The sequence below is a fragment of the Ovis canadensis genome, chromosome 21, assembly GCF_042477335.2.
Source record: "Ovis canadensis isolate MfBH-ARS-UI-01 breed Bighorn chromosome 21, ARS-UI_OviCan_v2, whole genome shotgun sequence".
Lineage (NCBI taxonomy): Eukaryota > Metazoa > Chordata > Mammalia > Artiodactyla > Bovidae > Ovis > Ovis canadensis.
The window spans coordinates 64855197-64869624 of NC_091265.1; the positions used below are offsets into that span (position 1 = coordinate 64855197).

At 51.0% G+C, this 14428-nt stretch overlaps 1 protein-coding gene across 1 annotated transcript in view; it reads left to right on the forward strand.

The window, feature by feature from the left end:
- Positions 1 to 14428, forward strand: part of LOC138426823 (cysteine--tRNA ligase, cytoplasmic-like) — a 40313-nt gene that overhangs the window by 16452 nt on the left and 9433 nt on the right. The window contains exons 8-13 of the mRNA XM_069565726.1: positions 1339 to 1426; positions 2175 to 2303; positions 4202 to 4316; positions 5709 to 5782; positions 13664 to 13789; positions 14303 to 14328. Coding sequence (XP_069421827.1) covers positions 1339 to 1426; positions 2175 to 2186 — 100 coding nt within the window. The 3' untranslated portion in view covers positions 2187 to 2303; positions 4202 to 4316; positions 5709 to 5782; positions 13664 to 13789; positions 14303 to 14328. The remainder of the gene's footprint in view (positions 1 to 1338; positions 1427 to 2174; positions 2304 to 4201; positions 4317 to 5708; positions 5783 to 13663; positions 13790 to 14302; positions 14329 to 14428) is intronic.

Here is a 14428-nt window from a genome sequence, read left to right on the forward strand (position 1 = left end):
TCAGCCCCGCAATGTGACAGCGTCAATTCTTCTTTATGGTCCGAGTCTCACATCCATCTGTTTGTCCTCCACCAACCTGTCAATATATAATCTCGCTTTACATGTGTTTCTGTTTAAAGACACCTGATTTAATATATACTTAATTCACTAACTGGGAACTCATGGCCAGTGGCACTGTATGGCCTGCCTGTACGAAGTTTCTTTAAGATGCCTTTTTTCTACAAATGTAGACACATCGCAGCTTCTGTCCTTCAGAACACCAGGTGAGACTGGCTAGGAGACCTTGCTTTTCTTTCCTTGTTGCCGAGGCACGCGGTGTGCTCGATCTTAGTTCCTCGGCCAGGGATAGTACATGTGTCCCCCAAGGAAGTGGAAATGCAAAGTCTTAGCCTTTGGACCCTAGGGAACCATTTTAAATGTCAAGATCACCAACCAAAGACATGAAAACCAGGTGCAGAAAGGCTATACTTTACGCTGCGAGCTGGCAGAGGAAGGCAGCAGCACCTGGGTGGACCCAACTGGACCTGTGTTTCCAGGATGTGTTGAGGAGGGACTCTTGCCCTCCTGTGTACGTCCAGGAAGGCATCAGGGGTCTCGATGTTGTGGTAACGAACACATTTCAGCATGTAGGCAAGTTCAAAAACACGGAATTCAGCGAACAATTGAGGCTGAACTGTCCTTCAGAAACAAACATGAAACCGTATATGAAGAGGAGCTCCTCAGAACACAGAAAGCGGAGAATGATGTGATCACACGACGGAATCTGGAGTCCATAGACGTGGTACGAGAGCTCAATACACCTCAAAGCCAAGAAGTCGAGCAGGATAGGAGATCGGTACGGATGTGCAGTTCCTGGGACCTTGTAATTGACGGGCTCCTGCGTGGCAGTGAGTGTGCACATTCACGGGCACACTGTGTACACATTCAGACACAGACGCTCAGATCCCTGTTCCCAGCACACGGACAGTGGCCTCTCTTGACAAAGTCTGTGTGCAGCTGCTGAGAACAGGAACTGTATGCTAGAAGAAAATCAAAGACTCACGAAACTCCAAAGGATCACGACCACAAAGGGTCTACCTCTGACCAGGCACAGGGAACAGACGTCAGCCACGGAGGTGTCAACAGATCCACACGCATCTGGGGTGAAAGAGCGTGTTCCCACACAGCCCTGCTCCGTACTACGAGTGGAACAGCAGGGAGCCCGAGGAAAGTCCCCGGCCTGAGCCTGCCCCCCGACGTCCCCTCCCGAGGGAAGCCGCACCCGGGGGTGTCAGTGTCTGCTCCCATGAGGAGGGAGAAAATCTTCTGAAAATGCCCGTGTCCCCTCTCTCATTGAAGGTCACCATGGCGACGGGGAAGACCTCGTGTAACCCAGGCGAATATGAGGTTGGACGAAATCTTTCCTGTAGCAGAGTCTGCCCAGCTGGTGAGTCTGGGGTGATTTAGAGCTTTGCAGGGAAGACTTCCTGCTTGGGAGAGGGGAGGTCAGCGGCACTTTGAGCAGAGCTGGGGGCAGCCTGCGGGGAGAACCTGGCTGTCTGGGGCAGGGTAGAGTCTGTCCTTGGCAGCCACCAGCTCCCTTAACCCGTCCAGACACACAGACACACGCCCATGTGATCAGCGAAGTCCCTTCCCAGCCCCCTCTGTGAGGGGCAGCTGTCCCCTCACCACGGGCATCCCCCCTCCCCGCACACACCTGCACACACAACGCATCTCGTCCAGGAACCTGTGCCTTCCAGGGGCCCGTGGCTCAGAGCCCAAGCACCTGGTACCTGGACCCATAGCCCTGTACCCTCCCCACACTCCCCAGCCCACCCACCTGTACACACACTACAGACATTCGTACACACACATCTCTGCATTCACACGCACAGCTGCAGGAACCACGTGTAGGGAACAAAGGGACGCCGTTGGTCTGACTTGAAGTCTTGAGACCTTGCTCCAGCGCCCAGGCGCTGCAGGGCATCGGTAAAAGCTGGGGGGTGATTCGGGTCCCTGGTCTCTGGGACAGACTCCCGTGGCCTGGGATCAGACCAGGTGTTCCCAGGAGGCCGGGGTGGGTTTGGGGTACTGTGCAGGGGGTCTGGTCTCCAGGTACCTTGGGACCTCTTCAAGCTAATGCCTCAAAGACTGGGCGGGGTGCCCACCTCCCCTCTGTGTCCCGTCTCACGCAGGCTACTACGTAAGCACACGCATAGACCAGAACCACCACATCGGAGCCTGCTCGCCTTGCCCGTCTGGAACTTTCAGAGCTCATCCCAGTGAAGAGCCTCGATGCGTGCCGTGTGCCCAGTGCCGAGAGGGTAAGTGGCGGCAGTACGGCTCGCGTGCCCCGTTGACCCGGCCCATGGGAACCTCCCCAGGGGCAATGAGAGGTCCCAGAGGAGTGCGGGGGGGAGCCGTCATCAGGGAGCGGGTGTGTTGCCTAAAGAAGCAGCTGCAAGTCATTAGGCTTTCAGACTTGCTGAGCATCAGTACGGTACACAGAAGTTCTTCTATCTCTGGGTATCGATGACAGTGTTTAAATAGGTAATTTTCCATTTTATTTATCTTTAATTGGAGTGTAATTGCTTTGCAATGTTGCGTTAGTTTCTGCCGCACAAAAATGTGAATCAGCTAAGTGTATGTTTATGTCCCCTTCCTCTTCAGCCTCCCCTCTACCAACCTTGAAGTGTAATTTAAAAATACCACTTGCATTGGCAAAAAAAAATTGGAATAAATCTAGCGGAACATGTATAAATATATATATGAAAACCACCTTTAATGAAATATAAATACAGAGAGAAATACCACAATACAGTAAACCAGAAGGCTCAGGGCTTTGTTTTTCTTTCGTTGGGGCCATGCTGTGTGGCTTGCAACATCTTAGTTCCCGACCAGGAGGTGAACTTGGGCCCTGGAAATGAAAGCTTCCAGTCCTAACCACTGGACCACCAGGGAACTCATTTGGTGTTGTATAAGGGTCAGTGTTCCTGGAATGGTGCTTAGATTTTGTGCATTCCCGATGAAAATTTCAGTGTATCAATGTGTAAATCAGTTCATCTTGCCATAGATTTTGTTACTGTTAAGTCACTTCAGTCATGTCCGACTCTGTGCGACCCCATAGACGGCAGCCCACCAGGCTCCCCCGTCCCTGGGATTCTCCAAGCAAGAACAATGGCGTGAGCTGCCATTTCCTTCTCCAATGTATGAAAGTGAAAAGTGAAAGTGAAGTCGCTCAGTCCTGTCTGACTCTTGGCGACCCCATGGACTGCAGCCTACCAGGCTCCTCTGTCCATGGGATTTTCCTGGCAAGATTACTGGAGTGGGGTGCCATTGCCTTCTCTGCCATAGACTTTAAACTGATAGTTTTTATTTTTAAGAGGTAAAGATATGAGACTCCCCTGGCGGTCCAGCAGTTAAGAATCACCTGCTGATGCAGGGCACACAGGTTCATCCCCTGTTTTTCGAAGATCACGCGTGCCACAGAGCAGCTGCGCCCGTGGACCACAGCCACTGTGCCCACAGCCCCTAGGCCCATGCCCTGCAGGAAGAGAAGTCACCACAATGAGAAGCCACAACAAAGAGTAGCGCCCGCTCGCCACAACTAGAGAGAGTGTGCACACGGCGGGCAAGAACCGCACGGCCAGAAATAAACACATAAATAAAATCTTTAAAAAAGGTAAAGCACCCCAGCAGTTGTCGTCATGACCTTGCTGTGCTCACACCTGCTGGAACAGCTCCCTTCTTTCCTGGAAGATGAAAAGCAGGATAGCACCCTAGCTGCTCCTCGTATTCGGCTCTGAGCAGAGACAGTGAGGCGGAGTGACATTCATGTGGGGGCAGAGAGTTGGCCCTGTGGAAACAGCCACATAGACGTGAGATGTGGGTGCGGCCCCAGGACCCAGCCCTTCGCAGCTGGAAGGGCGGAACCCCCCAGCGATGCTGGGAGAGACTGTTCTCGGTCCACACCGAGTAGGGCTGTTGTGATCTTCCTGGGGAAACGAGCAGACAGGTTGATTTGGAGTGTATCTGAGCAGGTGGCCCTCTACCCCCAGCCCAGATTGCCGGGGCACCCGCAGCTCCTCCTCAGACACCCAGACGGCAGAGGGGAGGCCTGGAGGTGGGTGCACGTGCTGAGCCTGTGACTGGACCTGGACGTGGTCAGGGGGCAGGACAGAGTCCAGGCCCCGGTGACTGACCCTCGGCCCGCCCCCAGCAGATCAGGAAGTGGTGAAGCGCTGCTCCACGACCAGCGACCAGGAGTGCCAGTGCCAGCCGGGCCAGTTCTACTGTGACTCCGAGGACTGCACAGAAAGCTGCTTCCGGTGCACAAGGTGCCACCCAGCGCTGGGAGCCGGCCAGCAGGCCTGGGCGGGCGTTCTCTTCTCCCCTCACCTGTTTGGTTGTGGGTCACTCACTCAGCCACCCCCTGGCCGGAGCCTCTGTTTTCCCATCTGTGCAGTGGGGCTAATGGTAACACCAGCCCCACTGAGGAGCCCTGAGGATTAAGGCAGACGAGTCACCTGCAGGTTTCCATGTGGGGGTGAACTGGAGTCACTGCTCACCCATTTCTCCCTCCTTTGATTCCCTCATTCATGTGTGACTGTGAGCCCCGCTGTGGCCTGCGGGGTCGTATTGCAGGCCTGGGCCCCAGCAGTGGTGGAGAGCACCCCAACACGTGTGCAGTGATGGGCGCACGGGGGACAGAGAGGCAGCAGGAGACAGGGCCCTAGAACGGAGGCGGGGAGGGCGGGACAGAGGGTGGAGCCGCGGGACGTCCGGGGGAGGGGAGCTGTAGGCAGGGGCCGCCCCCTGGCCCGGCCCAGCGGGGATGGCCAGTGAGTGTTTTCTGCCCCTGATGTTGCAAAGCACCGCGACGGGAGGCTTTTGAAAAACAAGAAAAATGTATCCTTTCACAGTTCCGCAGGGCCAGGCTCCCTCCATGGGCTCTCGGGAGGAGTCTCACGCTTCCGCAGCTTTGCCGGCACTCCTTGGCTCCTCGGCTTGTGGAAGCTTCGCTTCAGTCTCTGCTTCCGCCTTCCAGGGATGGTCTCCCATGCGCTCTCTCCGCGTCTTCACGTGGCTTCTGTCTCTCTGCATACATCTTCCCTCTTGTGAGGATGCTGCTCACTGACTGAGGCCCACCCTGATCCGGTGTGACCTCCTCCTAAAGGATTACATCTGCAGAGACCCTGTTTCCACATCCGGTTGCATTCTGTGGTTTCCGGCGGGCTTAGATTTGGAGCAGACTTTGAGGAAGACACAGTGGTAAAGCCAATTGCAAAATCACCTGCACTTGTAGATTCTTAAATACCACTCAGACCAGCTGGCACTGTTGGCTCAGGAACCGGCCAGGTCCAAAGCAAGGACAGCCTCCAGGTCTGGGTTGATCAGCTCTGGCTTGTCCCCTTCTCCACGAGCTTCATCTCAGGCTGCTTTCCCTCCGGTAGAGGTACGGCCACGGCAGGTCCAGTGCTCGTGGCCACACACAGAGCTCTATCCGGGGACAGAGACGGGGGCACTTCCCCCACCTATCAGAGATTCCTAAGTTTTATTCTCATTGATCCAGTGTGGGCCAGACATCCCGGCACATGCCACACTTCTCATGGGCCTGCCGAGGAGGCTGGGTTGGTCCCTCTAACCCCTGACTGGTGGGTGGTGAGTAAGATTCTCTGGGCCGGCCCGAGCGAGGGGAAGTGATGCTCACAATTTCTTTATTCTCTCAGGTGTGAAAACAGTGCCATCCTTCAACCCTGCAATGCCACAAGCAATGCAATTTGTGCCTTAAATCCAGAGTCAGGTAAGGGCCCGATTCCATCCCTTAAATCTGTAAAGGCCAAAGGCTGAGGCTCTGAGGGTCCCAAAGTCCCTGTTGTCGGGACTCATCTCTGCTGCTGTAATGAAAGGAGCCAGAGGCTGTGATCAGAGGTGCTGGCTGTGTGTCAGGAAACTTTATTCATAAAAGTGGGCTGTGGGCCGTGGGTCATTGTTCGTAGACTCCTGTCTTGAGTGAACAGGATCCTTGTGGACCACTTATGGCTTCCCTGTCCTTGTCCCTTGAGTTCTGGGCGTGTGGGCTCAGTCTGGGCTCACCAGGCTTGACCAGGTAGCAGGTGGAACAGAGTGACCGCTCTGTGAGACCTGTCCTTCCTGGCATCCCAACACCCGGCCACTTCCCTGCTTGGTGTGGCCTCAGATGGGACTTAGGAATGTGAGCTGGGTGCATGCCCCCAGCAGAGTTGATGCTCGACTACTGAGTATCTGTGCAAATCTGTGCAAGACTGTTTTCCTTTTCTTTTTTTAAATTGAAGTCTTGGTGATTTACACTGGTGTAAAGTGGTTCAGGTATACACACACACAGACATGTATGTGTGTGTGTGCTAAGGTGCTTCAGTCGTGTCCGACTCTTTGCGACCCCCATGGACTGTGGCTTGTCAGGCGACTCTGTCCATGGGATTCTCCCAGGCAAGAATATTGCAGTGGGTTGCCATGCCCTCCTCCAGGGGATCTTCCCAACCGAGGGACGGAACCCGCGTCTCTTCCGTCCCCCGCACTGGCAGGCAGGTTCTTCACCCCTAGTGCCATCTGCTTCCCCACGGCTCAGCTGGTAAAGAATCCGCCTGCAATGCAGGGGACCTCGCTTCCATTCCTGGGTCAGGAAGATCCGCTGGAGAAGGGAACGGCTACCGACTCCAGTATCCTGGCCTAGAGAATGCCATGGACTTTATAGAGTATAGTTGGACACAACCGAGCGACTTCCACTCATTCAGGACCACCTGAGAAGCTACACATATATACTACACATATATAGTCAAAGCTGTGGTTTTTCTAATAGTCAAATATGGATGTGAAAGTTAGACTGTAAAGAAGGCTGAGCCGAAGAATTGATGCTTTTGAACAGTGGTGTTGGAGAAGACTCTTGAGAGTCCCCTGGTCTGCAAGGAGATCCAACCAGTCAATCCTAAAGGAAATCAGTCCTGAATATTCATTGGAAGGACTGATGCTGAAGGTGAAGCCCCAATACTTTGGCCACCTGATGAGAAGACCTGACTCCTTAGAAAAGACCCTGATGCTGGAAAAGATTGAGGGCAGGAGACCAAGGGGTCGACAGAGGACGAGATGGCTGGATGGCATCACCGACTCGACGGACACGAGTTTGAGCAAGCTCCAGGAGATGGTGAAGGACAGGGAAGCCTGGTGCGCTTCAGTCCACAGGTCCGAAGAGCTGGACACGACTGAGCGACTGAACAACAGCAACAAATATACACATACATATCCTGTTTCATATCCCTTTCCACTATGGTTCTTATCGCAGGATCCTAAATACAGTTCCTTATGCTACACAGTGGGACCTTGTCGCTGTTCTGCTTTGTACACGGTGATGTGTGTGTCTTCACCTCTAACTCCTAGTTTATGCTTCTCCCACCACTTCTTTGGTAACCGTAAGTTTGTGTTTGAATCTGTGGGTCTGCCTTTGTTTCCAAAGTGAGTTCACTTGTGTCATCTTTTGGATTCCTTGGATACGTGGTGTCACGGGGTATTTGTCTCGCTGACATCACTTTGTGTGATCATCTCTGGGTTCATCCAGGTCTCTGCTGAAGTCTTGCCCATTTTTATGTTGGCTGTCTGGGTTTTTATTTTCTCATTTTTGATGCTTATCTGGAAACACTGATAATTATTTGTAAACGTGGGACACAAGCTCTTTGTGTCGGGTGTCTGGGCCTCTTGTGGACAAAGGTCTTTCCTTCTAACAAGGTCAGGTTTGTGGCTGTTTTCTGCCAGCGTTGGTGCTCTTCCTGTCCTGAGGGAGAAACCTTTGCTCAGCTGGAGAAGGTGTTCTGTCTCATGACCTGCCGGAAGCTTCTCTTTATCACTGTATAGGACCGCAGTGGTGTCTGTGTGGTGTGAGGGGTTTTTCCCACTGCACACACGGACGACACCGCATCGTGCTTTGAATCCAGTCTCTTCCCCGCCCTGAGTGATACCGAGTCGTAGTGAGCACAGTGGCCACCGGGCGTCTCTGTTCCAGGGTCCGTGTCGCCTTCCTGCTGGCCTTCTCCTTGGAGCCGGAGTCCCCCTTGTCTCCTTCCCTAAGGTCATCAGACCATCCTTGTACTCAGCATATACGTTTACATTTTAAAATAAGCTCCTTAATTTCTTTAAGTGCGTTACTTTTTATTGGACTGACCGACTCTTTGGAACCCCATGGACTGCATCACGCCAGGCTTCCCTGTCCATCACGATCTCCCAGAGCTTGCTCAAACTCATGTCCATTGAGTCGGTGATGCCATCCAACCATCTCATCCTCTGTTGTCCCCTTCTCCTCCCGCCTTCAATCTTTCCCAGCATCAGGGTCTTTTCTACGGAGTCAGTTCTTCGCATCAGGTGGCTAAAGTTTTGGGAGCTTCAGCGTCAGCATCAGTCCTTCCAGTGACTATTCAGGACTGATTTCCCTCAGGATGGACTGGTTGGCTCTCCTTTCAGACCAGGGGACTCTCAAGAGTCTCCTCCAACAGCACAGTTCAGAAGCATCAGTTCTTCAGTGCACAGCTTTCTTTATGGTCCAACTCACACATCTGTACCTGACCACTGGAAAAGCCACAGCTCTGACTAGACGGACCTTTGTCGGCATTACAGTTTCAGGTGGACCGCAAAGGGACTCAGCTATACATATACATGCATCCATTCTCTCCCAATGGAGAAGGAAATGGCATCCCACTCCAGTGTCCTTGCCTGGAGAATTCTGTGGACAGAGGAGCCTGATGGGCTATAGTCCATGGGGTCACAAAAAGTTGGACACGACTCAGCGACTAACAGATTCTCTCCCAAAGTCCCCTCCCATCCAGGCTGCCGTGTAATATTGAGCACATTTCTCTGTGCTGTTCAGTAGGACCTGTTGGTTCCATTTTAAATTATAGCAGTGTATACATGTTGCTCCCAGACTCCCTAACTATCCTATCCCTTCTCTTCTGTCTTACCCCCCACCCCCCAGCAACCATAAATTCATTCTGTGAATCTGTTTCTCTGTTGTAAATAAGTTCATTCGTATCATTTTTTAGATTCCATAAATAAGGGATGTCATACAATACTCCTCCTTCTCTGTCTGACTCACTTCACGCAGTATGACAGTCTCGGTCCATCTATATTGCTGTAAATAGCATTATTTTGTTCTTTTTAGTGGCTGAGTAATATTCCATTTTAAGTATGTGCCCCGTGTTCCTTATCCAGGCACCTGTTGATGGACATTTATGTTGCCTTCATGACTAGGCTATTGTGGATACTCATGCTACGAGCATTGGGGTGCATGTATCTTTTCAAAGTAAGAGTTTTCTCTGGATATGTGCCCAGAAATGGGATTACTGGCTCATATGAGAGTTCTCTTCGTAGCTTTTTAAGGAACCTCTACACTGTCCTCCACAGTGGCTGTGTCCGTGGGTATGCATCCCCAAGACGAGTGGAGGCAGATTCCCGTTTGTCAATGCCCTCTGCTGCATTCGTTGTTTGTAGAGTTTTGGTGATGACCGTTCTGAATGGTGAGGAATAATAGTTGACTGTAGCTTTGATTTGTATTTCTCTACTGATTAGTGATGTCGAGCATCTTTTCGTGTACCTTTTCAGTTCAGTTCAGTTCAGTCGCTCAGTTGTGTCCGACTCCTTGCGACGCCATGAATCGCAAACGCCAGGCCTCCCTGTCCATCACCATCTCCCGGAGCTCACTCAGACTCATGTCCATCTAGTCCGTGATGCCATCCAGCCATCTCATCCTCTGTCGTACCCTTCTCCTCCTGCCCCCAATCCCTTCCAGCATCAGAGTCTTTTCCAATGAGTCAACTCTTCGCATGAGGTGGACAAAGTACTGGAGCTTCAGCTTTAGCATCATTCCTTCCAAGGAAATCCCAGGACTGATCTCTTTCAGAATGGACTGGTTGGATCTCCTTGCAGTCCAAGGGACTCTCAAGAGTCTTCTTCAACACCACAGTTCAAAACCATCAATTCTTCGGTGCTCAGTCTTCTTCACAGTCCAACTGTCACATCCATACATGACCACAGGAAAAACCATAGCCTTGACTAGACGGACCTTAGTCGGCAAAGTAATATCTCTGGTTTTGAATATGCTATCTAGGTTGCTCATAACTTTTCTTCCAAGGAGTAAGTGTCTTTTAATTTCATGGCTGCAGTCACCATCTGCAGTGATTTTGGAGCCCCCCAAAATAAATTCTGACACTGTTTCCACTGTTTGCCCATCTATTTCCCATGAAGTGATGGGACTGGATGCCATGATCTTCCTTTTCTGAATGTTGAGCTTTAAGCCAACTGTTTCACTGTCCTCTTTCACTTTCATCAAGAGGCTTTTTAGCTCCTCTTCACTTTCTGCCATAAGGGTGGTGTCATCTGCATATCTGAGGTGATTGATATTTCTCCCGGCAATCTTGATTCCAGCTTGTGTTCCTTCCAGCCCACCATTTCTTCTGATGTACTCTGCATATAAGTTAAATAAGCAGGGTGATGATATACAGTCTTGACGTACACCTTTTCCTATTTGGAACCAGTCTGTTGTTCCATGTCCAGTTCTAACTGTTGCTTGCTGACCTGCATACAGATTTCTCAAGAGGCAGGTCAGGTGGTCTGGTGTGCCCATCTCTTTCAGAATTTTCCACAGTTTATTGTGATCCACACAGTCAAAGGCTTTGCCATAGTCAATAAAGCAGAAATAGATGTTTTTCTGGAACTCTCTTGCTTTTTCCATGATCCAGTGGATGATGGTAATTTGATCTCTGTTTCCTCTGCCTTTTCTAAAACCAGCTTGAACATCAGGGAGTTCATGGTTCACATATTGCTGAAGCCTGGCTTGGAGAATTTTGAGCATTACTTTACTAGCGTGTGAGATGAGTGCAACTGTGCGGTAGTTTGAGCATTCTTTGACGTTGCCTTTCTTTGGGATTGGAATGAAAACTGAGCTTTTCCAGGCCTGTGGCCACTGCTGAGTTTTCCAAATTTGCTGTCATATTGAGTGCAGCGCTTTCTCAGCATCAGCTTTCAGGATTTGAAACAGCTCAACTGGAATTCCATCACCTCCACTAGTTTTGTTGGTAGTGATGCTTTCTAAGGCCCACTTGACTTCACATTCCAGGATGTCTGGTTCTAGATAAGTTATCACACCATCATGATTATCTGGGTCGTGAAGATCTTTTTTGTACAGTTCTTCTGTGTATTCTTGCCACCTCTTCTTAATATCTTCTGCTTCTGTTAGGTCCCTACCATTTCTGTCCTTTATCGAGCCCATCTTTGCATCAAATGGTCCCTTGGTATCTCTAATTTCCTTGAAGAGATCTCTAGTCCTTCCAATTCTGTTGTTTTCCTCGATTTCTTTGCATTGATCACTGAAGAAGGCTTTCTTATCTCTTCTTGCTATTCTTTGGAATTCTGCATTCAGAGGCTTATATCTTACCTTTTCTCCTTTTAGCCATCTGTATGTCTTCCACAGAGAAATGTCTGTTTAGATCTTCCAGCCATTTTTTGATTGGTTTGTTTGTTTTTTTGGTGCTGACTGCATAAGCTGTTTGTATATTTTGGAGAGTAATTCCTCGTCTGTTACTTCCTTTGCAAATATTGTCTTTGGTTCTGAAGGCTGCTTTTTCATTTTGCCTATAGTTTCCTTTGCTGTGAAGAGCTTTTACGTTTAACTAGGTTCCATTTGTTTGTTGTTGTTTTTATTATCCTAGGAGGTGGATTAAAAAAGATCTTTCTGGGATGTTTCTCAACGCCTCTTCTGCCTATGTGTTCCCATGAGAATTTCATAGCACTCAGCCTTACATTTGGGTCTTTAGTCCATTTTGGGTTTATTGTTATGAACAGTGTTACAGAGTGTTCTACTTTCGTTCTTTCATGTCTAACTGTCCAGTTTTCCCTTCACCACTCTTTAGAGATTGTCTTTTCTCCACTGTGTATTTTTGCCCTTTTGGTCAGAGGGATGGAGGTGAATCTGAGTGAACTCTGGGAGTTGGTGATGGACAGGGAGGCCTGGCGTGATTTATCGGGTTGCAAAGAGTCGGATACGACTGAGCGACTGAACTGAACTGAACTAGCTGACCATAGGTGCCTGGGTTTTTCTCTGGACTTTCTGTGCTGCTCCATGGGTCTCTGTTTCCGTTTTTGTGTGAGTGCCATCCTGTTTTATGACTGTAGCTTTTCAGTATAGTCTAACTCAGGGAGCCTGATTCCTCCAGCTCATTTCTCTTTCTCACGATTGCTTTGGCAATTTGGGGTCTTCTGTGTTTCCATACAAATTGTAGACTTGTTTTGTCCTGATTCTGTGAAAACTGCCATTGATAATTTGATAGGGCTTGCATTGAGTTTGTAGATGGCTTTGAGTAAGACCGTCGTGTTCACAATGTTCCACTTCCGATCCCAGAACATGGGATATCTCTCCATCTGGTTTGGTCATCTTCTATTTCATTCCTCGGGATATTGTGGTTTCCAGAGGATAGATCTTTTGCCTCCTTAGGTAGGTTTATTCCTCGGTATTGTATTCTTTTTAATGTGGTGGTAAATGGGATTGTTTCCTTGAGTTCTTTTCCTACTCTTTCACTGTGGGTGTGTTGGGATGCAAGAGATTTCAGTGTATTGATTTTGTCTCCTGCAACGTTACCAGATTCGTTGATGAGCTCTAGTAGTTTTCTGCAGCATCTTTAGGGTTTTCTGTGTTTAGTGCCATGTCCTCTGCAAATAGGACAGTTTCACCTCTTCTCCAATTTGGATTCCATTATTTCTTTTTCTTCTCTGCTTGCTGTGGTGAGGACTTCTAAGACGATGTTGACTGCTAGCGGTGAGAGTGGGTATCCTTGTCTGCTCCTGGTCTTAGAGGAAACGCGTTCATCTTTTTGCACTGAGTGTGATGTTTGCTGTGGGTTTTTGCAGTGGCCATTGTTGTCTGGAGGTAGGTTCCCTCCATGACCTGCAGACGCTTTTAAAGGCTGTCTTAACACCAGAGCTAAGGCAGAATGAGGAAGGGCTGCTCTGAGAATAAAGGAAAGCCTTTAAGCAGAGTGAGGGGGCTGCGTGGACCACGTGCTCCTTCCTGCTCGGCCCTTGGTGACACATCACATCAGGGCGGCTGAGCGTCCCCAGCGCTGACGGGCCTGCGCTGCGCCCGGTGTCTGTGTGGCCGCAGCTCGGGTGGGTGCTGGGAGCTCAGCAGAGTGAGGAGACACCCCGGCGCTCCTGCCACGCGTCTCCCCGGGGCGGGCCCTGCCCTGCCCTGCCCCTTGGCCAGCGCAGCCCAGCCCGGGTGCTGGGAAGACGGGCACCCGCCTCCCCAGTCTCCTCCAGGCTCTGCCGCCTGCTGGCCCAGGGGTGTATCTGCAGCTGCCCCCACTCTCCCCTGAGCCACATCCCGGGACTCAGGGCCTCTTGCTGCCCTGCTGGCAGGTCAGACCTGCTGCTGCTTCGAGGGACCAGAGTGAGAAACCCCACGGCCTCTGAGCCCAGGGTTCCGTGTGAGCAGGAAGGATGAGCCTGGCTGCCTCCCGCTGGGGAGGTCGTGGCGACCGTCAGCAACAGAAGGATCCCGTGGGGGTTTGGAGCGCATCGGTGCTGCCCCCACTCCTGAGATAGCAGAGCACTCGGGTGAGGAAAGGGTGCCTGACCCTGTGACCACATCCTCTGTGTTGCCTCCTTCCAGGACACCCGGGATCGTCATGGGCCTGCCTGGGTGTGAGTGCGGAGGTTTGCATTCCCATCATTGTCGCCATAGTCGTCATCATCGTCATTGCTGCCATATATTATTTTGGTGTCTACAGAAGAACAGGTTGGTCCGATTCGTGTTGACCTGGAGGAAGCTAGGTCAACAAGAGCATCAGGAGCTCAGAGAAGGGGTGTAGGGTCGGTGTTACCGAGCAGGAGCCTCAGGTATAAAATACAGATCAGTTCACATTCTAACTTGGGGCCTCATGTGTGTGAGCTCAGAGCCACCTGCTGTGTGCCTCCCGACACACAGGGCTTCAGGCCAGGATCCCAGGTCAGCTGCTGGACACAGGGTGTCCCGGGCGCCCTGTGCCTGGAAGCAGGGAGAAACTGGTGCTGCTCCAGCCAAGGGGGTCCTGGGGGAGGCGGCCCTGCCTGCTGGGGGGGCTTATGAGTGAGTGTCTTCCCCTCCTGTTTTCCCAGCTGCACAGATGTTCCGGTCATTTTTTTTTTTTTTTGCTGTAACTGTAAATACACTTTCTTTTTTGTAAATTTAAAGTACTTCCTCTCGCTCACAGATGTCACTATAATAGTTAATATGATTTGTTTTCATTTCTCTCTCCTTTTTGACCTGCAGGAAGTCGGAATAAGCTAAGTGGCTCTGTAAGTATTGCCCGGGGATTTGTCTAGGGGAGCCCCAGGAGACATCCCAGGGTGGGCGGGGCAGCCCCAGGCCTTCCCACTTGCGTCCACACGTGGCCTG